At 38.3% G+C, this 26,259-nt stretch overlaps 1 protein-coding gene across 1 annotated transcript in view; it reads left to right on the top strand.

Annotated features, from left to right (window-relative positions):
* Positions 1-26,259, top strand: part of ENPP2 (ectonucleotide pyrophosphatase/phosphodiesterase 2) — a 69,974-nt gene that overhangs the window by 24,930 nt on the left and 18,785 nt on the right. Inside the window, 10 exon segments of the mRNA XM_068182289.1 lie at positions 860-920; positions 2,175-2,272; positions 3,293-3,372; positions 4,596-4,715; positions 12,805-12,860; positions 13,509-13,574; positions 14,185-14,257; positions 18,950-19,102; positions 22,338-22,449; positions 23,775-23,900. Coding sequence (XP_068038390.1) covers positions 860-920; positions 2,175-2,272; positions 3,293-3,372; positions 4,596-4,715; positions 12,805-12,860; positions 13,509-13,574; positions 14,185-14,257; positions 18,950-19,102; positions 22,338-22,449; positions 23,775-23,900 — 945 coding nt within the window.

Here is a 26,259-nt window from a genome sequence, read left to right on the forward strand (position 1 = left end):
GTGTGGTTTTGTTTTTTTTTTTTTCCCCTTGGAAATTGCCCATCCACCTCCTGTCATGGTCAGTTGGAATTGCTGCAGCACACATTTCCTGCAGGTCTTTTCTATGATGTCTTTTGTTTTGTTCTCTTAATTGAATTGCAGTTCCTTTAATAGCACCAGATTCAGAAAGTAGGGTCATTGGTTAATAATTTGGTTTTTTCAATTGATCTGTAAAAGTGTAAGTCATGAGCCACTCTATAGACAGCATTCAGCAGTGAAAACCTTAAGAAAATAGTTGATTACACAAAGTAATTTTAACTAATATAGCTCTGAAAGAGTATTTAATGCTTTTTTTTTAGCTTGAGTCTCACCTGATCCATGAGCTGATCACCTCTGTAAGCCAGCTGGAAACTATTTAGAGTTGTTTTTCTTTCCCAGAATGAATTTTGTTTTGTGCCTTTAGCCAGCTGAATCAGCTCATGGAGCCATGAGAACTGATGGTAGGAGGGTGGGAATTCACAGCCAGAAGCAGCACTACCTGTTTTTGACAGATCAAAAATAAAAAAAATTAAAATAGATGACCACTGTGTCTAAAGCTTTACCACTGTCTCCTGCGGTCAAAAGGATACTTTTAATTCCAGTTTTAAGAGCTGCTTGTAGAAGTACTAGTTTGGATATTTTTGTTGAATAGAATATAACCAGATCACTGGTTCAGCTTTGTGAAAATACATTCTTATTATTCATGGGAAGTATGACAAGTCTGTCCATTAACTGGAGCTAGACTTTATTTTTTTATGTGTATTTTCTGTGAAACCTGTAGCTGTATCCACAGATTTTGTATTTTTTATTTTTTGTAACTCCAATGTGACTTTTCTGGTAGGAGAAACCCACTGGGTGGATGATGACTGTGAAGAGATAAAGACTCCTGAATGTCCAGCAGGGTAAGTGTTTTGCCTGCATCTGGAAAGGCAAATGCAGCAAAGCCATTGGTCCCTAGCTCTGCCTTAGACCTCTACCCATCACATTTCTGCGCTGGTTCTGTCATGCAGGCTGAATAACTGTGGGTAGGATGCTTTTCTGGGCTTCACCATTTCTAAAGTTAGGCTCATAATGTTGTAATGCATTTGCCTTTATTTAGGCTCATAATATTGTCATGCATTTGCCTTTGAGCTGCTGGATGAGTAGCGGTGGATGATATTTGGGTTTGAACTCTTGGTCTTCAATCACCTGCTGCTGGGTTTGCCTGCTTCACTTCCATGCATAGGGAAGGTAGCCAGATTCCTCTGAAGTCAGTGGAAAGGTCTAGGTTGTTCTGCTTTCAGCAAAATTCAGGTTAAGCCATATGTGAACACAGTTCAGGCCATTTGTTTTTTTAAGTGGAATTTTGTACTTTCAGCATTATGCTCTTAAACGAAAGGATTTCTGAAATGCAGTGGGGTACAGGCTTACTTAGTAAGGAATTTGAGCACATGAGTAAGGTGGAGAAAGTAAGTAACTTTTGGAAGCATTTGTCTCACTATTATCCCTAAAGATAAGCATCGGCTCAGGTGCTGTGTTGGGTTGCACCTCAGCCTGTGCTGTTAGGAGGATAGTTTGGACATGCTTCTCCGGGTGACAGTGACAGCTGCTAACCCCTGCAGCAGATGACATTAAAAGCCTAGGTGTGTCCATCCATGGCATGTATCTGCCTGCTTGGACTTGACTTTCAGTAGTAGTAGTAAATTCAAAAAGTAATAAAGTAACAAAAAATACTGTCATCTTTAGTATGTTAGAATGAACTGTGCCTCACAGAGCATGCTCCAAATGCTCCATGGACCTCTCTTTGAGAAAGAAGATATGTCACGAGACATGTGGTTTTTAACTAGAGATTGTGTGCTGGTATTGTGCATGGTAAATTTCCTTCTCCATCGCCTTTTATAAGCATTTGCCTTTATGGGTTATATGTTTTTAGCTCAGGGAAGATGTCTTTTATGTCGGATATCAGCCCTTTCACTGACTGTGAGTGAGCACTGGCTGTTACTAAGTGTGAGGATTATCAGTTTCTCATGGTCTGTTAAGTATATAAAAGACTATAGGTATATAGTTTATACAATAACTGAATTTCTGGATTTCCTAGAGGCTCAGTGAGCAAGTGGAAATTTAAAAAACTAAAATTTTGAAATGCTGCTTTATATTCCTGCTGCTTTTGCCTTTAGCTTTGTTCGTCCTCCTTTGATCATCTTTTCTGTTGATGGTTTCCGTGCATCATATATGAAGAAAGGGAACAAGGTCATGCCCAATATTGAAAAACTGAGTGAGTACATCTATTTTCTGTCAATTAATGAAAGACAGTCTCCTGTATCCCAATTGCTTTTGTTGTTCATTGAGCAACAGAAGGGTCAACATGGAGATGAAATGGCAGAAGTGCCCTTTAAATTAGGTGATACCAACTTGTGACTTGAAAGCACCCTGAATAATGCAGCACACAGCTGCTGCTTTGGGAAGTGCTGCTCAGAATCAGTGACCTTCAAGTGGTTTTGTCAGCAAAGAAATTAATCTTTAGTACATGATACATATCATACAATCTTACAGGCTAGTTGGGAGGTACCCACAAAATTTTCCACTTGATTCAGAAATGTCAGAGGTGTGGATAAGTGGCTGCAGAAGCTGTACTTGGATGCCTGGGAACTGGCTGAAAACATGCCGTGCACTCACCCTTCTGGGAATGGGCATCCTCTTGGGTTTGTGGAGGACTGGGTGCACTGAGTATTTGAGCTTCTCTGTACTGTATGGTAGTTTGTGTGTGCCTGTACCCTTGAATTGTGTTGGGGTTTTCTCCCCTGTGTGTGTGCTGGCCCTCATATTTGTGTAGTCTACTATAGTTGGGTTCAATGATCTTGAAAGTTTTTTCCAGCCTAAATGATTCGATGATGGGGAGGCTGAGGCCACAAAGCCCGTTGTGAAACTGCAGCTTTGGTGTATTTATTACTTAAAATAAACCTGTGTTTTCTCATGTTGTTTTACTTAACAAGACACTTCCAATGACTCTAGATGGAGAGTAGCTCAGGAAAAAAAAAAAGTCTATGGGAATATAACTGGTTCTGTAGTCACCTGGAGGCATTATTTCAGTTGTCAGTTGTGTAGTACAAGGAGTGCTTGAGTAGATTTACTACTGCCCTTACTGCTGACTGCTGTTAAGCAGCAGAAAGTTCATTTAAATTAGTTAAAATTTAACTAGTTTCTGCATAATTTTGATTCACAGAAATTACTTTCTCTGGTTTTGTTTTCCATGTTGAAGAGTTTTGCTTCCTCACATTTGCACTTGATTTTTCAGGATCTTGTGGAACACATTCTCCTTACATGCGACCTGTTTATCCTACAAAAACATTCCCCAACTTGTACACCCTTGCTACTGTAAGTCCCTGGGAAGGATTTTTTCATGCTAAAATGTTGCACTGGAGTAGAAATGTGTTATGGGAAGCAAGGTTTAAAAAAAAAAACCCAACATATATATACATATATATATGTATAACTGCTTTATTGTCCATCCTTTTTGGTATTTATTTATGTTAAATATTTTCTTCATTTTGAAGAAAAAGTAGTTAAGTATTTTATTTTGAAGTGGTGAAATGGATTGTATCGCACCATTATACACTGTCGCAGCTTTCCTATGCTTACGCCTGCTTTTGCAGTTATTTGTACTGCTGCATAATTACAGGTCAAAGTTTTCCTAGGGGAAAAAACCACCCCTGAAGTGCTGCCCTGAGTACAAGCAGCAGTTGTTTCTCTGCTGGAGCAGCCGAAGTCAGTGGGGCAGTGTGCAGCTGCTGAGTGTGTCTGGATGCTGTGCTGGCCCTGTGGTGAGAGGAGCCATCGCTGTGCTGCGGTGCCAGGCTGGCAGCCAGGCTGTCCCCACACCCGTGTGACACTGATAGTGCTTCCACAGCTGTCATAAGGGACTCTCCACCTGCAGCTGCAATTTTTCCTCTTCTCTTTTTTTGTGCAGCCACTGCACAAATGCTTAAATGGATGAGACAGGAGCATACAGAGAAAGAATAGGTTGGGAGAGGCCCACGTAAAGGAATTTTCTGCTCTTCTCCCTGAATTGCTTTTACTACAGGACAAATTGTGATATAAAGCCATAGCTTTGGGTGACCTGCCTCATTTTTTTTCTTGGAAATAACTTACCTAACAGAAGCAGTCATGAAGATAAAAATAGTAGGAAATGGAAATGCGAAGTGTTACTCTTGCAACCAGAGAATGAATTATTTTGTCCAGAAAGGGCATTCATGAAGAGGAACTGAAAGTACAAATCAGTCTTGTTTTTATGCATTTATGTTTTTTCTTTGATGACCTCAAACTAAATTTCAAACAGTGTGAAAAACTTGAAACTAACATGAGTTTTTATTCTTTTTGGCACAATTCAATCATCTCTTACTGCTTTCATTGCTACAGCCAGATTTAAATGTGCTTTATTTATTTATTTAAATGGATTTCATCTGAAAGTAAAAATCTTTTCTGGTATGTAGTTACAAAGATACTTATTTTAAAATAATTTAGTGGTACTTTCAGATAGCTATGAAGCACTGGTTTTGTGTGCATTAGGGTTTTACTAATTAATCTACTTCTGCACAAAGGGACTCTATCCTGAATCACATGGGATTGTTGGCAATTCGATGTATGACCCAGTGTTTGATGCCAGCTTCAGTCTTCGAGGGCGAGAGAAATTCAATCACAGATGGTGGGGAGGTCAACCAGTAAGTTTCAAATTCCCTCCTACTTTTTTCTTCCTCTCTCTCCTCCCCTCCCCTTGTGCTGTGGAACATAGCCAATAATAATAATTAAAAAAAACATATGTGAACAATTTGTACCTAATCCCTACCCCCTCCCCACCAGCTGGCCCTCTGTCTATCAGTTTAATGTAATGTTTTGAATTGGCTTTTGCTTTTCAGAATAATAAATCCATTGACTATGAAAAGGTGCTTGCATTGATAAGTATAAATTTGACACAGCTAGGATAAAACCCTCACTTGAGGCAGCAGTGTAACACTGTGATTTTGTTACTATGGCATAATATTTCCTTTTCATTATGAGTTTCTTGGGTTTTTGTCCTAGTAATGCTCTTGAGAAGTTTTAGTATAAATATTTTGTCAGCATAGCACAGCATAATTTCATAATTATTATTAAAGTCCACAAGTAATCACTGTTACCTGATTTACTGCAGAGGCCATGGAAACTTGAGAATTAATTTCTGCCTTGAACACAGCAGCAGAGGCTGAACCATGTCCAGTCTCTTGGATTAGTGTTGGACTTGATTTGTCTAGGTCCGAGTCCTTATTCCAGGCAAGGAGATGGAGTCCTTCCAAGTATTCTGTGTTACTGCAGCTAAGACAGTCCCTTTGCTTCTGCTGCACTTTCCCCTATTACTGCATGCTGTGGTGGCCTAGTAAGTTTTAGGTGCAGGAAGCCAAGGTGCATGCACATTTCATTGCACTGATTGCTTAGGGAACTATGGTTTAAATGCTCTCTGATGAATCAACCTCTCAAAAGAGTGAGATGGTAGAGGTGAGGAAATTGGAAGGGGTTTGGGAACACCATAATATATCATTTCTGTTTGCTAAATTGATCCATATCATCCCCCAAATCTCTTAAGACAGAAATATCCCAAGAGGCTAAAGGGAGTTACTCTGACAGTTATAGGCTTAGCAAGTGTGTGTGTTGTCTGCAAGTCGTTTAGTCCACAACAAATGTGAGGCAAGGCAATTTAGAGCTGCAGGCAGATGTGTCTGGCTGTAGCTGAGCCAGAATGAAGTATTTGTGCTGTTGTAAAGTCTGTCAGTGAGTGTAGGCACTCCCTTGGCTAGCTGTGACCTGGGTTAGCTTTTGACATGGGTGATGAGGAACATAGCTATTACCTTTCCAGATGGAAGCAAAAAATCAGGATCAAAACTAGGAGCAGTAAAAGAGCAGTAGTGTGTAACCTCTTTATCTCAGCTACAGCCAGAGCCACGCAGTTAAAACCTGCTCCAGTCTGGAATCGAGCTCATAGATAATCCTGTGGTTCAACTGCTGTGTGACAACTCATTAAGCAGCTGGAATTTAATTATGCATTGCAAATTTAATTCTGCATCTTACCTTAATCATGGTTAGGTAGGAGTTAGTGGAGAATTAACTGTTGGGGCTTGTACAAATGTCTCTACTATAAAATATGATATTTTAGAAGTACGATATAAGTCTATGAATACTTCGTGGGGAACATTGTTAATTCCCACACCTATGCTACTCCAGGGAATAAAAGATTTTCTGGATGAAAAATATCATCTGAGAAGAGTGCAAATGTTAAGCAATAATGGGTGACCTTATGCTGGATGAAATCCTCAGAGGATGGGGTGTGTGTGCATGGGGATGTTGAAAACCCAAATAGGGATGATAAAATAAAGTAGTTGTTCTGAAGAATTGTTAAAAAGGAAACACACTAATCATGTAATAAACTGGACATGTCTTTGGAAAATTGGAAGCAAATGCACAGAGGAAGGACTGTAATTCAATTCCCATACTCATAATATGAGGGAAACACATAAATAGGGCAAACCTGATAGAGTGGCCACAATAGCTGGATAAGGAGGTGATAGATCTTTTGCAGAAATATAAATTATACTCTCTCTGCATGTGCAAGAATTGCACATTTGATAAGAGAACTGCAGATTTTTATAAGAGAAGAAGTTATCTCTGTATTGGTTAGATACAGTCAGTATCTAGCGCCTTTTTATAATTTTCTTTAAATATGACATTGGCATAGACTGCCCAAAATAGCTGGGTATTGAAAGATGAGACAGTTCAGTTAAGGAGGTAGAAAGGGATACCTGATCTGTGTATCAAAGGAATCCTGTCTGTCATATCATATGTTCAGCTGGCTCTTTTTAGATCCTGGGTCTCAAACTGAAGTACTCAAAACCAGCAGAGTTGGGATATGGTTTGCACAGGATTGGAAATTACTATTTTTTTATGCAGGAAGGCAGAAAAAGTGTCTGATATTCCCAGCTTTGTATTATGGCTAAAATGCTTAGAAGAGAATGTAATTTAACGTTGATAATTTCTGGAATACATTCTTGCTCCTGGAAACTGGCCTACTGTATATGGCGCTATGAAAATGTGGGGGGGGGTTGGTGGTCTTTTCTTCTTTCTTTCTTTAGTTGTTTTAATACTCAGTCTTTTGCTGAAAAACTGCCAGATTACCCCAGACATCAGTGGGATTTGGCAGATTAGTATCTGAATGTTTTTACTCCAGGAATGATGAGAAATTAATAGCATTAGGAAAGGGAGAAGGGGGGAGAAAGTAGCTTGGAAGTGTTTCAGGGTTCTGTAGCTGGTTATTGGACTTCCTGATTTAGTATACAATGTTGATTTATTATATAAGCTTAAAACAACCTTGTTTTCAAAACAAAAGTGTTTCATAGGAAACAGCCATAAAACCACTCCTCATACTGCAACAGCATCTCACAGAAATGGTGAGCATCAAGGCCCATGGGGGAAACAAAGTTTACTGCTCATTTTTCATGATGCTGACATTCTTGTTTTCATCCCAAGTAACTTTAGGCACTAAATTTAGACCCCAGCTGTCTTTGGCTTCAGTTAAGCACTAGTTTTCCATGTCTTGGTTTGAGTTTAAGCTTACACTACATATATTAGGGTTTTTTTAAATGATCTTCCATGATTTTTAGAAATAACCCGTTAGCCTCTCCAAGGTCAGAAGAGGCAGGGTATACAACTGCTGGTTAATTGGGGACAGAGAGGCTCCTTCACAAGGTAACCTGGTTTGGATCTGAGGTTGAGGCCAAAAGATGTATTTCACTTCAGAAATATCATAATTTAAAAAGTATTGATGGATGATTAGGGTGCCTTGTATGTAGCTTTAAATTCACTATCAACCAATCAAAAAAGGACAGTCTTGAGATGTTGATCCTTAAACATGGCCATGACATTCCTAGGTATCAGACAGCATGTTGTTAAGCTGCCATTGTACTCTTGAAGGTATGCCTGTGGACATTAGCTGTCATCACCCAGCATCTTAACTTGATATTCCTGATTCATCCAAATTTATATCTCAGTATTTAGAATAAAACCGTTATTGGAATGTTGTTGATTTTGTCTGTCTAATAATTACAGAAGGAGCTTCAGAATGTTGTTGTCTGCCTTTCCATCCTGAACAGGTCTTGCAATCACTTTGTTGATTGGTAGGGGAAGCAGAAGGAAAGATGTCTGTAATTCTATTTTTTATGTACTTCTTTTTATCCAACTTGAGCCATGAACAAGCAACAGGACTCTGTCTATTTATTTGTCTAATTACTTAATAGACTTCTTGTACCAAAAATCTTCTGTCTGGGCAAGAAGGCAGTGCTTAGTTGCCAAGTCTGGGAGAACATTTCTGTAATGTAAGAAGTGTGGAAGGGGCTACTCCACATTTTACTTTTTTGCAGAACAAATTGCAAATAGTGCAGGAGTGGTATTAATTCAACATGCTTGTACCAGTCTTGTACACATTTCTTTACTCGGAAATGCTGTGATTTCCTCCTTCCCACCTTTGCCTAGATGTGGAAGGGATTTCTCATCGCTACATCAGCCTTTGATGCATCTGACACATCAAATATTTGTCAGCCTTTGTGAAGTTGTGGACTCTTGTTTATTCATGGAAGATTAAAACCAGGGAGGTATCCCACTTTCTGTGCAGGTTTTCAAAGAAAATTCCACAGCTATCTTGAATAACTCTGAATTAAGTACTTGCATGCCTGTGTGCAACTATGTCTAGCAGTAAGAAGAAGGGAGAACCTGGGACTTCCATGTTCCATATGACATTGACACCTAACTGATTGCTTAGCCTTGTCTCCTTTCATCCATAAATAATTAGGCTTGTCCCCTACTCAAGCCAGGAGTGGACATTTGACATAAACAGCTGACTATAAAATTCTAACATATTAACAGTTAAACCCAACAAAATTACGTACGGCAAATAAATTGCATAAGCTCACAAATGGTGCTGACCTTGCAGAGCAGTAACCTTTATTTGCTTCTTAATTTCAACTGGTTTGAATGGACAAGGTTGAGAGGGCATCTGATAACTTTTTTTCTATCCCACCCTGCTGCACAACTTGTAGACTGCCTTGAAAGGCAAGGAATTTACTTAAAGACAGTGAGAGGTGCTCACTGGTGATAAGACTACAATAAGAGTTTGCTGCCAACATTTCTACTGAAGTTATTATCCTATAGCCAAAGTACTAAATAAACTTGTGTGCTCCCATCAGTTGCTCCAGTCTGTTGTCTAATTTTGCCTATCCACTGAGGGGTCTGGGTAACAAAGGATATCTCCAGTAGAAACAGCTACCACTAGATTCAACAGCAGTCTCAGCTCTGAAACATGCCGAGTATTTTATTTAGAGCTTGATAAATGCAAATAGAAATTTTTCCACCTCGATATGGCTGCTTCTCTGCATGCTAAAAGACATCCGCAAATGTATTGCTGAGTAGCAGCTTTAGGTATCATGGTGACTGTGTTGGTTTTTCTTGATTTGAATTTAAATAAATCAAAGGGCTGGCTGTTTTTTTTATTTTTTCCTTCCCCTTAAAAAACAAAGGAGAGCAGAAGTCTAGTAGTGATTTGTTGTAAGCTTGAGTTGAATCAGGCTCTGCCTGCCAAAGTCAGGATGGAGTCTTTGAGACTCACTCAGATGTTGTAGACAGATAGGGGCCCTTTGATTTGCTGATTTTTGACTTCAACAGATCCTTGTCTTAGGTATTCGTCTTATTTCAAGTGCAGCAGACACCTGTACTCATCTAAACTGCTAATACCAATGTAAATGGCTGCATTCCTGAGGTGAAGTACTGGCAGGTGCAGCTTTTCCTTCTCTGAAGCCAGTCTGAATGCCTTTAGGCTGCACTTACTGCTCTTAGGACTGCACAACTGGGAGTGATCTCCATTTATGTGCATTACCCCAGCACATGCTGTTTTCATGAAGCACATGCTATGCTCAACAAGAATTAAAATATAGCAACCACTTTCTCACAAATGTGCTGGCTACCTTGGCAACATACCAATGATCCTTGGCAATATACCATCCTGACTCCTCTGTCAAGATGACAAGTGTTTTACTTGCCTGGCTAGAGGGAAAGTGTCTTATGGCACGTGTTTAAAATCACCGCCTAAAATACACAGGTTCAGAGGTGAATTCAGCTGTATAAGACAGGAGCAGCACAGGACATCTTCAGCTGCTCAGGGTAGAAATTGGCTGGTCTCATTTAGACAGCCAGGCAGACTGGACCAGGTTGGGCCTGTGTGAGTCAAAGCACTAGGCAGTCAAACTAGAGTTTGCAGAAAGTAAAATCCAAACATAGAATTCCCTGGACTTAGTTTGTTGGTACCTTCCCAAAATTATTTAGAATTTGCAGGAACACAAATATTTTAAAAGAAAAATAAATCTGCTGAGGGGACAATGGTTCTCCAAGTAGAGCAAGACAGAGCATCACAACAGTGGGAGTTGACACACATTTCACGCTGAATGTCTTGTCGACCTCCTTTCTCTGCTATGACTGTGTTTTCCTCTATAAATAAATCTGCAATGCGAAAGAAATTGCTTTAAGTGTGGGCCCTTTTTCACCTGGGAATACCACGATGCACTAATGAATATGTAATGAATGACTGCCTTTAATTAGACAGTATCTAGGCTGGTTATATACCCTGACTGTGCTGACTTATGTGGCCCAACAAGCAGCCTTGCATTGCAATCATACTTCTGATTGCAGTGTGTGGGCTAAGCTACATGGTCATTGAGTTGTAGGCACGCTCCCTTTCTTGTTCACTTGCATCCTTCTGGCCCATCCTGTCAGAGCTAGTATCCTGTGATATTCAAATTTCAGTATCCTGAGGTATTGAAAACAATATTGCCATTATTCAACTATAACCCCCAAATACCAATAGAAATTTAAAGCAATTTTTTTTTGGCAGTTACTGTGCAGCCACATCATTTTGTGATCATTGTCACCATGCAAAATGTGGTGCTGGTGGAAGGCTGGGGCTGCAGAGGCTGGGGGGAGATGTTTGGGAGACTCCCTATTTGGTGGCAGCTTGAGTGTTTGTAAATATGAGCCAAGCCTGAAATCAGATTCTTCAGGAGAAGCACCTGAAAACAAAGACTGGGCTCCAAACCTGTGGCCATTCTGTTCCTGATCTTTCTGCACGTATTTAGTAAAACATCCTTTCTATAGTGTTACTCTGGATGTAGTTTTCACTGGAAAAGAGGTTTCTAGCACTATTAAAAAGTTAGAATAAAATGAAAACAAATGACCTTTTATAGCTGTGATTTTAATTTAATTGGGCTGAGTCCAGTCAGATTTGGTGGAATAGAAGATGAGAGGTAAAGGTTGTGTCCAGGGCAATGGAAATGTAAATATGACCAATTTTCCCATCAAAAACATTACAATATCTAAATCTAATTGCTGTTAACTATAGCTTCATTGTGCAAACGATCTTTCATTACTGTGTCAAATCAATTTCAATTAAGATTGATGTGTGAATAATTCAGGCATGTCATTTGAATGATGCATGTCCAGATGACAGTTTGTAAGTGCCTGTTTGAGCAAGGTACAGGGACTTTGAATTTTTAAAGAGTTGATTTAAAGTAAACAAGAAACTGCAATTATTATGTACATGAGCTACATTTTGTCATAATGCTTCATGAAGTCTATACATTGCAGTATGTATAAATAATGGGAGGAAATAATCTAGCTCTACACACAGTGCCACTTTTGAAATGAGATTTGAGATAATTTGGATAGTTCCTTGCAAGAGAAATTTAGTTCTGTAGAGCTACAAACATTGTTTGCTTTCCTTGATTTGAACCTTTCTGATTCTCCAGCATTCTCATTCCCCTGCCTTGTGTAGAGTCATAGGATAGAAGACCGAAAGAGGGTGGTAAGGATAACCAGGAGTATGGTATAGCTTTCATTAGAAAAAGATCAAAAAACCTGTGTTTGAAAAGGAATGACTAGAGGGGAATATCACGAATGCTGTATAGAAGTGGGAAGAGAAAGGATTAATATCCTGTTTTGAAGTATGAGAATGGTACCCTAATGCACTGAAAACCAGCAGGTTTTAAACCAAGCAATATTAAAAATACACTCATGGAGTGTGAGACTACATTGCAGAACTTTCTGCTGCAAACTGATTTACAGCTAGAAAAATAGAAGGGACTTGAAGGATTGAAAAAAGGGTTTGAAAATTTCATGGAGATTTTTCGGTCATTCTCATAAATCACCCCATCAGGTGAGCTCAAGAAGTTCTTAAACATCTGTATAGGAAGGTGTCCCTCCCTCTGTGTCACTCTCTGTGCCCTTTTTTGTGTGCTCTCTGCTAACACATCTTCTGTTGATGGCTACTGATTATAGGATTCTGAGAAGAGGGACATTTATGCAGACACTGATTAGTGTTAAGGTATGTTCCTTTCTAACTGAGTATCCTCCAAAACCTGAACTCTGAAAGGGTCAGGTGAGTAGTGGCTGGGTTTTGAAAACTAAATTAAATAATGGAGGAATTCCTGGCCATGAAACTTAGTGCTTTTAATTAAAGCAACATAGAGATTTAGAGGTGAAAGTCTACAGCACAGCAGCTGACCCACTGCTGCAGAGTTTCCATAGGTTTGTCACTCCTCGTTTTCAAATTAGGGCCGAGGCTGTAAACTGCAGTTTTCACTTCTAGGCTCAGGGTAGAAGAATGTGTCCTGAAAACATTTTCTTTTGATTTCAGAGAGTCATTAGAGATCTGAATACATTCTAATCCTCTTATATTTTCCTCATTAGATATGGATTACTGCAGCCAAGCAAGGGGTGAAAGCTGGCACGTTCTTCTGGTCTATGTAAGTACTTTCTATTTTCTGGAGATTTTTAACTAATAATTCAGAATTAATTCAATATAAGTGTTTATTAAGTTGTTTTCCTTTCTCTAATCATTTGGTAGGTTGGAGACTCTACCTGTAACCTTCTATTGTGCAATGTTTCTGGTAACTAAAGCTGATGCTACAGTTTGCTGCTTTAGATTCATGCACTGACTTTTAACAGTTGCCTAAAGAAAAGATATGTGCCTATGTGAAGAATTACTGTCTTTCATTTCAAAGTGTGTTTTTTTTGCTTCCTTAGTATTGCTAGCAATGTTTCTTAGTCCTCTGAGTGTGGAAGACTCTCATTGTCCTCTTCTGTTAATTGACATCAGCAGTCTAATTGACTTAAAGGTCTGATTCATTCATTTTACGATACAGTCTGTCCTTTGAGCAAGATACCAAATTTCCATATCCTAAGAGGCAGCCTTGAGGATCTCTGCTTGAGGTCTAATGTGATTCTGTTTACAAATTGAGAATCAGTATTAAGCAACAAAGAAGATACAGCATGCTAAAAGCAAATTATGCTATTATGATACATTAATATTAAATTCAGTTCACAGCAAGCATTTTGTTGATGCATTTTGTATTCTCTGATAACAAGGTATATCTTTGTATTTTGTGGTCCAGTGTCATCCCCCATGAGCGCAGAATATTAACAATACTTCAGTGGTTAACCCTTCCAGACAATGAAAGGTAATAATTCACTTGTTATCTGCTGTTGGATAACTGCTGGTTTGTCTTTTCTTTATAAGTAGCTGGAAGAGCAAGCAAAAATTTAATTCTGAAATTTATTTTTGTCTGTTACAAGCCATCACTGATTTAAGGGGCATGTAATTACATGGATTAACTTGCATTGTTCTTATCCTACTGAGCCTAATACGGTTTAACAACCTTACAGGCAATGGCAATTGTAGAACTGGACACCGAGCTCTAGGAAGATGTTAAGATTTTAATTAGGAGTGGGTTTTACTACACAAGTTCCACATGCTGCTGCAAGGCTTAGGCGAGCTGCTGTTGGGATTTCTCCTACAAGATTTAAAATGAGCATGTGTCCTCAGATGGTACCCCATGTGCCTCCTTGCATGTGTTCTTGAGTATAATAAAGCTGCGAAACAACTAATCATGCCATGGAAACAGAGAACTGCTAAATAATTGTAGGATACTATGACTGAGAAACAGTTCTTTTTCCATAGAGCTAAGTCTCATTGGAAAGTTGACTCGATTTGACTTGACCTGGCTAACCTGTGTTTTTGTGATATTGTCAAAGGAAAGCTAACCTGAACAAGACCTTTCTTTCTTTTAGGCCATATGTTTATGCCTTCTACTCTGAGCAACCAGATGCTGCTGGCCACAGATATGGTCCTTTCAACTCAGAGGTTAGCCCAGATTTTTTTCTTCTACAGAAAACGCAGGTGTCTCTAATACTTCTTTTCTTGCCCCCAAAATTTTGATGCTGCTGAGGAGTAACATTTTTAGCAACTTTGTTTTCACCTGTTTCTGCAGTATGATTCCCCTCTGCCAGAGAAAACAAAGTTGTCTTCTAAAGGATTTATGGTGTAAAATTCACTTCTGGGAGAAGGAACTGCCTGTGCCTTTCAGGAAGATATTTCTTAGTGTGATAAGATAATGCAAATGGAAAGATTTATTTTGCAAAGACAGGAGTATATTTGTGTGCAACAACATAACTTTCCTCTAACAGTTTATCCTTCTGAAAAGTAATTAAAATATAATACTGAAAATACTGAGATAAAATGTAGAGAAGAAAAAAGCTTTCTTTAAAGCTGACAGCCAGCAGTAGCCAAAGTAATAATTCCAGTCTGTCAGGAAATGTAAAAAGCTGCTAGTTCCAGTTTCATATAGGCCCTACAGGGGTTCAGAAAGCTTTTCCAATACTGTTCCCTCAGGACCATATTATTGAGTTTGGAAAAAGTTTTAAAGCACCATAAGGCATTTTAATGAAAAATTATGTGCAACATGCTGCAGTAGTTTAACCCCTTGTTTGACTTTGTGTAGCTGCCTGGGACCGATGGGTATTGTTTCCCCTGACAACACTTCCCAGGTGACAAGAACTTAGAGATAATGCACTTGTCTGGGATATGTGGGGAGGGAAAGTAATTGCTCTACCCAAATATCCTGCTTTGAGTAGCTGGGATCTGGCATTTCCAGTGATGTCTGATATCTTGCAAAGGTCCCCTAGTTTCAGTGCAAATGCATGCCTGCAGATTCCCATCACAAGACTGCAGGAGTTTATATGTAAGATTTTCAAAGGGTAAACAAATGTTTGCAGTGTTCAAAAAGTCAGGAGTGTATCAGATACCAAACCTCTGGAAGGAATACCAATCTCCTTGAGCAGCCAGGTACCCAGCAGCAGTTTCTTATTTGTTTGGTGTACATCTGCTGACTGCTCTTTACCGTAGAAGAGAGCAAAGAGAAGCAGCATTAATATATTGTAGTATAGTTGAGTTATTTGGGCTGTTTAAACAGTTTGCAGTGGTTATGAAGTTGCTGTGGGTAGCAGCCCGGTTGGAGCAGTTTGAGCCATGGTCCTAAAGCAGTGGGTGTGAGGAATTATTCCAAATCAGCACTGAAGCACCATATTGGATGGAGAGAAGCAGTCCTTTTTCTGGATAAGCAGTGGTTAAGATCTGCCAACAAATGCTAAATTGACAGACATGGATATGTGTCCATGTTGTCATTTGGCTCTGGAGTTGTGTCTGATTCAGTCAGGCAAGGTACTGGTAATGAGCGCTCTCTGATTTAATGATGTATTTCTTAATAATACTTTATTGTTCCTCTTAGTGAAATGTTACAATTGCTATATGTGCCTTATGATTGAAAACTTTAATTTTATTTATCTGGATACAGCCACTTCCTTCTGAACAGAATTGTGGAGCTTTTTCCATGGACTTAAAAGGGGAACATTAAGATGATGACATTGAAAATGTTCTTTCATTTGTGGTGTTTAACAAATCTGCTTAGTATCCAATGTGGCAATCTAGATTGAGGTTAATTATAAGAGTCTAAAAAGTGAAGTGTAGCAAAGTGTTCATAATAGGAAAAGTCATTATAAAAGCAAAAAGCCCCCAAAGGTTCTTCCTGTAGGGGAGTTCTTGTGGATCGTTATCTGAAGGTTGATCTCTAATTGCAAGGCAAAGCTTTGGCTCTTAATAAGTGTGAATTAATAGCTTATAAGAATTTTGCAAATAGATAGTTTCATGTCATTTGTATTAAACACAAGAAGACTGTGAAATTGATTTTTAGCAAATTGAGAACAGATGAGTTAGCAGAAGAGCACGTATGGGTTTGCAGTTCAAACAGTGGACTAAACTTTGTGAATGGAAACTTAAGTAAATGAACACAGCTGTGTAAGTACACAAATGCTGAGATTTGCTAGGGGCCTGGTTTCAGGACAGAAGAGCTAGAGGAAGTATTTTATATTGTTTCTCTTAAAATTGGTTTCAGTATAATTTTTAGAAGCTATGATATTTATATCATCTGGAAGAAAGTCCTCAAAAGGATCCCTTTTAGCTAATTCCTTGATACCAAGAGCATGACTTCCCTGCAAAATCTTTTTTCTTGTATACAGCTGGCAGCAGTTAGACATTTGGAATATTACTGACCATTTTTCTTCATGCAAAGACAGATCAACCAAACAATAAAGTTTGAAAACAAGCTTGTAACAACTCTGTGTTATGTTTACAATGGGCTTCTATTTCTTCTTTTGAAGAGTGAATATTTCATGCTGATTTTTCTTACTGCAGTTAGTAGTTTGAGGAATGGTTATTTACCTTTAAAACCTACAAATCTTTACTAGAATAAAGGGAATTTTTATTTGAGCATATTATACCAAATAATGTTCTAAATTTATTTAAAATGTATAATCTTAGAGGTTTAATGGCATCCAGATGGCTCTTAGATCTTCCCAGGACACAAACAGCAGCCTATGTACTGTGTCTTAAAGCAAGAAGCAAAGGGACTCAGATACACCTAAAATTTATTGGTGAATTCCCAGTGTTTTTTATATAAATGGAATTGATATTATAGCTAGTCTCTACAAGTATAACTTTGCATATCCACTAACATGAATTTCAGTGTAAATGTGTTGGTTGTCTAGGTTTTGGTGGGTTTTTTTTTTTTTTTTTTTTGTTTTGTTTTGTTTGGGTTTTTTTGCTTTGGGATGGGAGTGTTTTATGTTTTTTTTTTTTCTTTAAAAACATTTTAGGAGGTATTTCAGTGGGTTGTAATGTGTTTCCAGGAGCAGTTGTGGGAGTTATAATATGCTTGCTTTTGATTTACTTCTGCCTTTTTTTTTTCTTTCCCTCTGTGCTTCTGCAGTTGAACTCTGGTAGGTTGGTCCATCCAGGTCAAGAAGCAAAGCTTTGGCTGGCTGGTTACCCTTGTGATGTTACAGTTTCCTTCTGTAAGCGGGGAGGGATTCAGTTCCCTCCTCCATAACTCTGTTCTGACTCTTCTCAAGCAAGACTAAGAATTGGCTGGTTAATAAGAACTTGGCTTTTTTTTTTTTCCTAGCTAACTTTTTTTTTTTTTTTACATAAAATATTCTAGAAATATACTACCATAAGAGCTCTGAAATACATCAAAATCTGGCAGTGCTAAGCCGTTTCTGCTGCTCCTCTAACATGCTGTCTTGAGACAGTCACCTCAGTGTTCAGACCGTGGTTTCTGGCATTGTGGAGCTCTGTCTGAGCCGATTCAGAGACAGTAAAATGAGAATCCTTCCTTTCCCTGCTGCTCCTCTCATCAGGACTGCACAAAGCTTGAAGCGTATTAGAAACAGAAAACTCTGGTGCTGCTTTATTAAAATGCCTTTCTGGAGAAAGACGAATGAGACTGGACTAGAATCTCCTTTCCAGCTGCTTGCGTTGGAAGCAATGAAACAGCATGGCAGATGGTAACATCCCCTTCTTCCCCTTCCCTGTTTATGGAGCTCTGTAACTCAAGAACTGGGAGAAGCTACCTAAGTACATAGAACTTAATTACCATCACAAACCTCCAACTCTCCCCCAGCCCACTCAGTGTGCTCCATTGCAGATTGTGGTTTATCTCCTGGTAGGTGTCACCTGTCAGCTCTTCTCACACCATCTTGAGCAGTTCCAAGAGCCTGCGGGTTGTGGGACAGTTTAAAATTGCAAGCAAGTTGATTAATGGGAGAGTAGTTTATTCTAGCCAGATTTTAGGGTTTTTTTTCCATCTACATTTTTTGTTATTCCTTCCATAAGTCTATCCTAGGTATTGTGCATTTAGGAACAATACTATTACCCAATGAGATGACACTCTGAAACTGCTAGGAAGTTAAATTCTCAAAATGCCTATAAAGCTGGTAATAAGGCAGGTAGCAGCACAGATTTCTCATGCACTGCCACTAATGTGCCCCATGCAGCTAATTTGAAGCTCCATGTTAACCGAGTCTCACTTGCATAGCTCTGATCTGCAGACCCCTAATAGTGGCAAATGCGGTTCTAGTGATTTCAGTGAGGTGCAGGGTGTGGCACACAACAGTGGTACCTGCTAGTGCTGTGGATGAGGGTACTTGATTTCACTAACTCAGCCAAAACATTGGTGTGGGAAACCTTGCAGAAGTCATTGAGACTGGACAGCCTCTAATACTCATACCTGAACTGTCGTTCAAGTGAAATGTTGCATTTCCACCGATACTCTACCCTGGACACTCATTAAGTTGTATGCAGTGAATTTTGCTGTAATTGAAATTAACTTAAATCTCAGTAATATTAATGGATTAATATTTGATAACTAATACCCCTATATAACTATGTCTTTTCAAACACAGAAACCCCACCTATCTTTAGAAACACCAGTTTAATTTGCTTTTATGCTGTCTGCTCTTGTAACTGCTGTTCTGCTTTCAGTACAATTTGGTGAATTCCTCCTTAAAAAGGGGTAGATCCTAAATTGTCCAAAAGCCTAAATATTTGATAAGGCCTTAGCATTTATGCTTCAGGATTATCTGGCACAGGTAGCTTTTCTATCTGATGTGAGTTGAGACAGGCTTTTTTTCTGAGTCCAGACATCTCTCCCTGCCAGTACAGGAGAGTAGTTATGGCTCCCCTCTAACTCCGCCTAAGAGACCTAAGAGAAAGCTTCCTCCTAAAAGGAGACAGGAAAGACCAGTTGCAGCTCCAAAGAAAAGAAGAAAAGTACATAGAGTGGATCAATATTCTACGGAAACTCGTCGGAAGAAAGTAAGTTCCAAAAATTTATGATGGAAGTGCCACTTTTTAGGCACTACGCTATCTTTATTTTTTTCAATTTGGGAGTTCGCTTCATGCTTCAGGTTGGGATTTTGCAGCCAAAACTTTTATAAATTTACTGAAGGGCCCAAAGGAGAGTAGCCAAACCAGACCAAGCCTTCTAGGAGCTGTGTTTTTCTCATTTCAGACTTGTTTGCATTAGGGAAAGTTATCTTTATAATCTCTTTGTTTTTTAAAATCCAGCCATCAGCTGGAGGCAATGTCAGAAAATCTGTGGGAAGACACTACCACTGCTGCTAAACCTTCTGAACTATTACAAGTTCTGCAATATGTTGTAGCCTCTGTAACTCCCTGCTCATGGGAACATGGTGATTATTTGAGGTTTTGTGTCTAGTCATCATGGTTGTGGAAATGTCCTGAAAATGTGACTAATAAAATCTAAAAGGAAAAGAGCATTTGTTCTAAAAAGATACATTTTAAAACCATTTTGTGACTTTGGAGGGTAAGGAATATTTCTTGCAGGATTTCCAAATTGTGTATTTGCAAGAGGTGATGTGTAAGTCTATTTTGACAAGGAAAACATCAAATAGAAATTGCTTTATTAGGAAAAAGTGTAAGTGGATGAACAGAGTATTCCTTAGGGTACTGTCTTTATCCACCTGGCATTAACGATCTATGTATTTCTCCTTTAAGCTAGAAACAAAAGCCTTTACACTCCATAGTATCCTACAAGAGGCTATAAACATTCTTCTCAAGAGATTTTTTTGTGGGAATGTTTTTTGACTTATTGCATAATTCGCTTTAAAAAGTTATTTTGAGACACATTATTTAAGTGTAAAAACTTGGCAGACAGGGACATGCGAAAAAAAAAATCATGTATAAAACCCCAGGAATTTTCCAGAGAACTTTTAACATTTTAAGATTTATTTGAAAGGAGAACTAATAACTACTATGGATGATATTGCTATTACTCACTATTTTGCCATTCCAAGCTATGGAATGGCAAATTAGAATTATGAAATAGAATAGAAATAATATTCCTAGTGACATCAACATATGTTGCTCCTTTTTTTGCCTTTCTTTCTCTGAATGAAAAGGTCATCCAAACTTACCCCTAAAGAACTTTTTTCTTATAAGTCAGCTGTAAAGATTTCACACCATTATTTCCAGAAAAAAACCCTACTGTTACGTAATAGTTGCCATCATATCTGCAAGTTAATCATTTGATGCTGTTTGACATCAATGAAATGCAGTACAGGATGGATCCTACCAATTATTAAAAAAAAATAAAAGTAAGATTCTTTCTTCCTTCCTTCCTTCTAATCAGACTTCCTCTATTGGAAAACTTGTGGGAGAATCCAGCTGTTTTTTTTATGTTTCAGATACCACACCCAGCTACAGTGCTAGAATATTTCACAATGCTACAAAACTCTTTATTGTAGCACCATCCTAGAAATCCGTGTATCTTGAAAGATAAAATGGTTCTGTACAGTCTTTCAAAGTCTTGATAATAGGTGAAGGTTTATGCAAGAGCTTTATTTGTTTGCCAATAAATTTTTGAAAGTTACATCTGGGAGGAGCTGTAAAAGGAGGTCAGATTGCTGAAGAGAGTAGCTAAACAGTGCTATAACTTCAAATCCTTGAATTATTGTTGCTGTTTATCATCATTTTTATTTTTTAAAAGAAGACTCAAGCTTGCTGATAAGAGTAAACATTAATGGGAAATCTGTCTGGATTCCCAGCTTCCTTGAGTACACTTTGGATTCTGATTTCCTTATATTTGGAGTACATTATGCATTCTGTATTTCCTTATATGATTGACACAATATAAATAGACTTTCATAAAAATGGAATTCCCATTTGTAGAAGAAACTCTTTGTGTTGGAGAGTGAAAGAATGCTGAAACAGACAATTTTCTTTTTTTCGAACTTGAAAGTCTCATAGTTTTAACTTAAATGCTTACTTAGGCTTTCCTGAATTAAAATATTTCAAAATTTCACCCTTTGTCTGAACCACTTGCATATGTTGCAGAAATTGTTCCTCCTGTTCCCCACCATGACTCCTTATCCTGTAAGTCCCTTCCCTCTGTATTTATAGTCCCACATGGGAGTTCACATTTCCTGTCTAGCAGACTCATTTAACATCTATCTCTTAATGACTCAGGCAGAGGGAGAATTTCTGAACCATCTCTTTCTGGGTCACACTAACATGGTGTTTATTTTAGAAAATTCTACTGAAATCTAGTTTTTTCTCATCCAGAATTTGTTATCATTCTGTTTGTCATTGGAAGGATTTTTTATTGTGGATACTTGAACCAGCCAAATCAAACAGACAAGTGAGGAAGAAGTTGCCATATACTGACAACAAATGTTTTCTTCTCAAAGTCAAAACAAAATTACTCTTCTGCCAAAAATCTTACTTTTCCTCCTCTCTGTGCCATCTGGTAAAAAAAAAATTCATTTTCTTAAGGCTGAAAACATAGTCCTGTGTCTTGCTTTTTTCTGTTTTCTGGGGGGGGTTAGGATTTTTATTTAGTTTCATTTTTTATTTTGTTTTGTTTTGTTTTTTTAATGAAAAAGAAACTTTAATGAAGAAATCAAAGTACAGAATCTGTATCCTCTGGAGCCTGCTGACAATTTTGCCAGAACTGTCATTTGAGCTGTTGGAAACTCTTGGCTTTGAAGCTGAAGAACACTTACTCTGAGCCCCATGTGCTACTCAAGTGACGTGCATGTTGTCATCCTAGTATCAGATATTCTTTGAAGTGAATTTCATTAAGTGCCTTGGCATGTGAATCCCAAGTCTAAAGCTTCATTTCACGCTCATTTTTTGACTAAACCATTCACAAGAAATACTGTTTTCTCTTAAAAACACTGCTTTCTATCTATAAGAAAGAAACTGAACCCCAAAGTCACATGTGTTTTTCTACTATCTACACATTGCTTTACCAACTGTGCACATGTTCATGGGAGGCCTAGGATCAGCCATAAATAGCTTTTGCTGTCTTGTGTCAGCATCTCAGCAAGGCTTTCTCACAATGAAATCATGGTGTGGACACACAAAAGGAAATGGTACAATAACTGTAGGAGTAACAGCTCAGCCAAGGCTTTGCCTCTTGACCTGGATGATTTTCCCATCAGAGTTTTGCCAAAGGACCCCCATTTGTAGGAGCAGGAACACTGCAATGACAGAATTAACTTTTTTTTCCTTTTGAATATTTATACAGATGATGGTGAATCCCCTGAGAGAGATTGACAAGACAGTAGGACAACTAATGGATGGACTGAAACAGTTGAAACTACATCGATGTGTCAATGTTATATTTGTTGGTGATCATGGTAAATTTTATACCGTAATATTTATCAGAAGATAAATGCTTAAGCAATGTAGCTGTAAGTACAGTGGGTAACTTAAATCAAAGTTCCATTAAAGATATTTTTCTGCTGATATTTTTTTCTGGTAGTTTAACTCTCCCAAAAAAAGTCAGTTGGTGTGGACTGGCCACTCAGCTCACCTGTTAAATGTCATGGAGAGAGACTTCTTTTTTATAACAGTCTTCTGGATACTTACTTCTTTAGTCAGAGCTATTCAAATCTTGGTGTTTCTGATATCACATCCAAGTGTAGCTCTTCTTGCATGTATTGGAGGGCTATGATTTGCTTAGAGTAATCTTCTTGTCAGTTTTTATGAAATGAAAAATTTAATAGCCTTGTTCTCCTGTACATGAGAAGAAGAGGACTTTAGATTGAGGCATTTCCATGGCAATTAGTAGGTCAAGTTATCCTATTAGAAGAAAGACTAGAATATCTTTCTTATATCTGTGGAATATAAGACTGTGCCCCACTTAGATGGAAAAGTAATCAAAATAATGGAGAAAGGAGGTAAAAAGATATTTCATGGTCAGATGTCACCTAAAAGCACAGATATTATTTGGTAGGTCTTATTTCTTCAAACATTAGAATAAACTTCGCAATATAGGAAATAGTAAATATTAGCAAAGATAAAAATAAAGTTTTATTAAAGGAAAATCTGGGTGTGCATAACTTTTTTAGCAATGCCACCAAAGGTCCTCTTCTTTCTAGGTGTTTATTAGTCTCACATGAACTGCTACATCAACAATAAAATGGCATATGCCTCGTTTCTGGATGTGGGTAGAGGAGGGCAAGGGTCGGGAAGGATTTCCAGGGGTGGCAGTTTGTGCTGAGAACCTCCTGCAGCTGGCAGTACATTCCTCCCCACCACAAATATCTGCAAGAGAAAATTGTTTATCTGCGGCTGCCTTACAAAAGACCACCAACAGACAATACCTTTTGTGTGCTATTCCTCTTAAAATAATTTGTTTAAAAAGAAATAATCCCCTAAGTGGTACATTAAACTAGAAACAGACTTTGATTTTTCCATGAGTTTAATTTGGAGTTGAGTCAGTGCACACATGTTTTATGTGGTTACTGTTCCTGTGATGCCTAGACTGGTATTTCTCTCACATAAGCACTCCTAGTTTGAGTCCCACCAATGTATTATGTTGGAATTAGATGGCTGTAAAGAGCAAGATTAGTCATCTAAAAGGAAATAATGCATAGGGTGTTTGGGGTCTCCTTTTTTTACTGTTCTAGAAAATGTGTTTATTTTCAGGGTGGATTAATTTTGCATTTCCTTTTTGCAGGGATGGAAGACACAACTTGTGAAAGAACTGAATTTTTAAGCAACTACCTGACTAATGTGGATGATATAATTTTGCTGCCTGGATCTTTAGGGCGAATTCGCCCTAGGTCTAGCAATAACCTGAAGTGTAAGTTAATTTAATTGTACCTTTTATATCCTGAGTACTAGACTCTGTTCCTTCCTTGAAGTGATGCTGTCCACAGAGTGTAAATTTGCAGGGTGTTAGCAGGAATTTCAGAGGGAATCTCACTGAAGACAGCTGCTTGCTCCCTTTCCAGTTTGTACTTCACAGACCCCTCAGTGGTAGAACTGAGGAGTGCTTAAAAGTTCTGGGTTAAACACCACTCTTTTATATCATGGAGGAATGGGAGCTCCAAGCCAGTTTCACATGCCAGCTTACATGTCATTGTGAGTTTATTCATGCACTTTTCTCCTGTCAACAAAAGCTGTATTTGGGCAATCTCAGCACTGCACAGCTTAGATGTAAAAAAAAAAAAAAAGTATCTGGTACATTTTATGAGCTAATAGAAAACAAGTGACTTGTTAATTTTGAATTGAGTAGTTTTATCATACTTTCGGCATAGAGGAGAAGTCATGTGGCTTGCTAAACAGCAGCAGACTGGAGATGTTGAAGGATATAAGGAAGATTAGTGCATGCATCCAGGGCCAATGCTGTCAGTAAAACTTGTTGTTATTTTGAACCATGCTTTTAGAATTTTACCCTGACTTAGTATTTGAGATTAAATGATCCTTGACAATAGGTCTCAGGGCTCAGGCAGGAGTCCTCTGGTGAAACTAACTCTGTAATTTCAATCATTTCAGACCAGCTGTCCTCCTTTTGCCTCCAGGGCAGCAGTACCAGGACAGGGCTTTGTGCCAGCACCCTGATTGCTCTGGTTCAGTGTAAAAGGGCAAACCTGGCTTTGCCAGCAGTTTAAGCTACCATGCAAACTGTGTAACTCATGAATAACCCATAAGTACCTGTGTATTTTGCACCATATGTTTCCAAGAGTGACAGCTTTTGATAGAGGGGAAGATCTGACATCTGGGATAGCCAAGTGTTCCCTCACAACACTTCAAATACATTCTGGGTGAAGACAAATTTAATAGAAAGATTCATCTTTGAAGATTAAATACTTCCAGAATAATAGCAAAAATCTTAAGAATGTGGTAAAACATCCTTAATACTGATTTGTGTATGTGTTTTTTTACTATATACTTTTCTTGCCTGGTAAAAAAAGTTTATAGTAAAATATATGCATACACAAATCAGTACTTGGGTGTTTATGCTCAAGGAATATTTATGATGAGTGTGTAAAGATTTGTTGAAAATAGTGCACATGTTATTCAAATTTTGTAGACTAGCATGAGGCTGAATTCCTACACTACACAGTCTACTAAAAACAAATTTCTGTTCTGAGAAGTCTTTTTTTTTTTTTAATATCTTTCAATCCTTGTCTTTCCAAATTGCTGAGAAAAATAAGTTTTCCTTAGAGAATGAATGGCAATATATTTCAAAAAGATCAGCTTGTCTGTGTGACCTCTGAGTCATACCACTGGTTTTCCCACAATAACGTTTTCCTCTTTTGGCCTCTGTGTGCAGCTTCCTAGTTTGGCCTCTGTGTGCAGCTTCCTAGTTTGAACATTTGCAATAGCTTGTTAATCAGCAGTTTGAACGTAGAACAAAGAAGCATGTTTCTTACCTTTAGAACTGGGGTTTACCTCCTTAAATGGCAAATTACCAAATTCTTTACTCTTTATTGTTCCATAATACTGTCTCAATACTGCAAACACACCTTTGCAATGCAAAACCCTGCAACTTGTGTTTTGAAATGCTATAGAGCCCATTTGAAGCTCACCAAGATCACGCCTTAAACAACCAAAACAACAGTATTTGAACAAGAGATTTTCACTTCCCAACATGTTCTTTTAGCCTATTTTCCTCTCATGACTGAAAAATGTTTCCCCCACCCCACAGAAGAAAATAGTTAGTATGGACTGTTACTGGGTTTGGGCTTTCTACATCTTGCATATCCCTTTAAGAACTCAAAAACTATTTTTCCGGAATATTTTCACTTACTCAGCAGTAGCCTATGAAACGGGTCAAATGTTAAAAGTGACCAAATATGCTACATATTTATCTTACTCCCTCTAACACAGTGCATTGTTGCATTCAAGTATGCTTTCAAAATTTTTGAAGGAAAGTCATTGTGTTTGGGGATAATTTTTTATTTTAAAGTAAAACAGAGAAAAGTTTTGAAAGCATGTGTTTGCAGAAAACAAAATAAGTATTAAGCTAAGGCCCAGATTATAGAACAGTGAGAACACTACCTAAGCAACTACATGTCAACAAGGCATCACACGGCCCATGCAGGATGGCTAGGGGATCAGGCCCATCCAGCATGGGTTTAGGAAAGTCAGGTACAGCTTAACCATGGTCTCCTATGGCAAAGGGACCTGCTCCTGTGGATAATGTTTACCTGGAC

This window comes from Anomalospiza imberbis, chromosome 1 (genome assembly GCF_031753505.1).
Source record: "Anomalospiza imberbis isolate Cuckoo-Finch-1a 21T00152 chromosome 1, ASM3175350v1, whole genome shotgun sequence".
Classification (NCBI taxonomy): Eukaryota; Metazoa; Chordata; class Aves; order Passeriformes; family Viduidae; genus Anomalospiza; species Anomalospiza imberbis.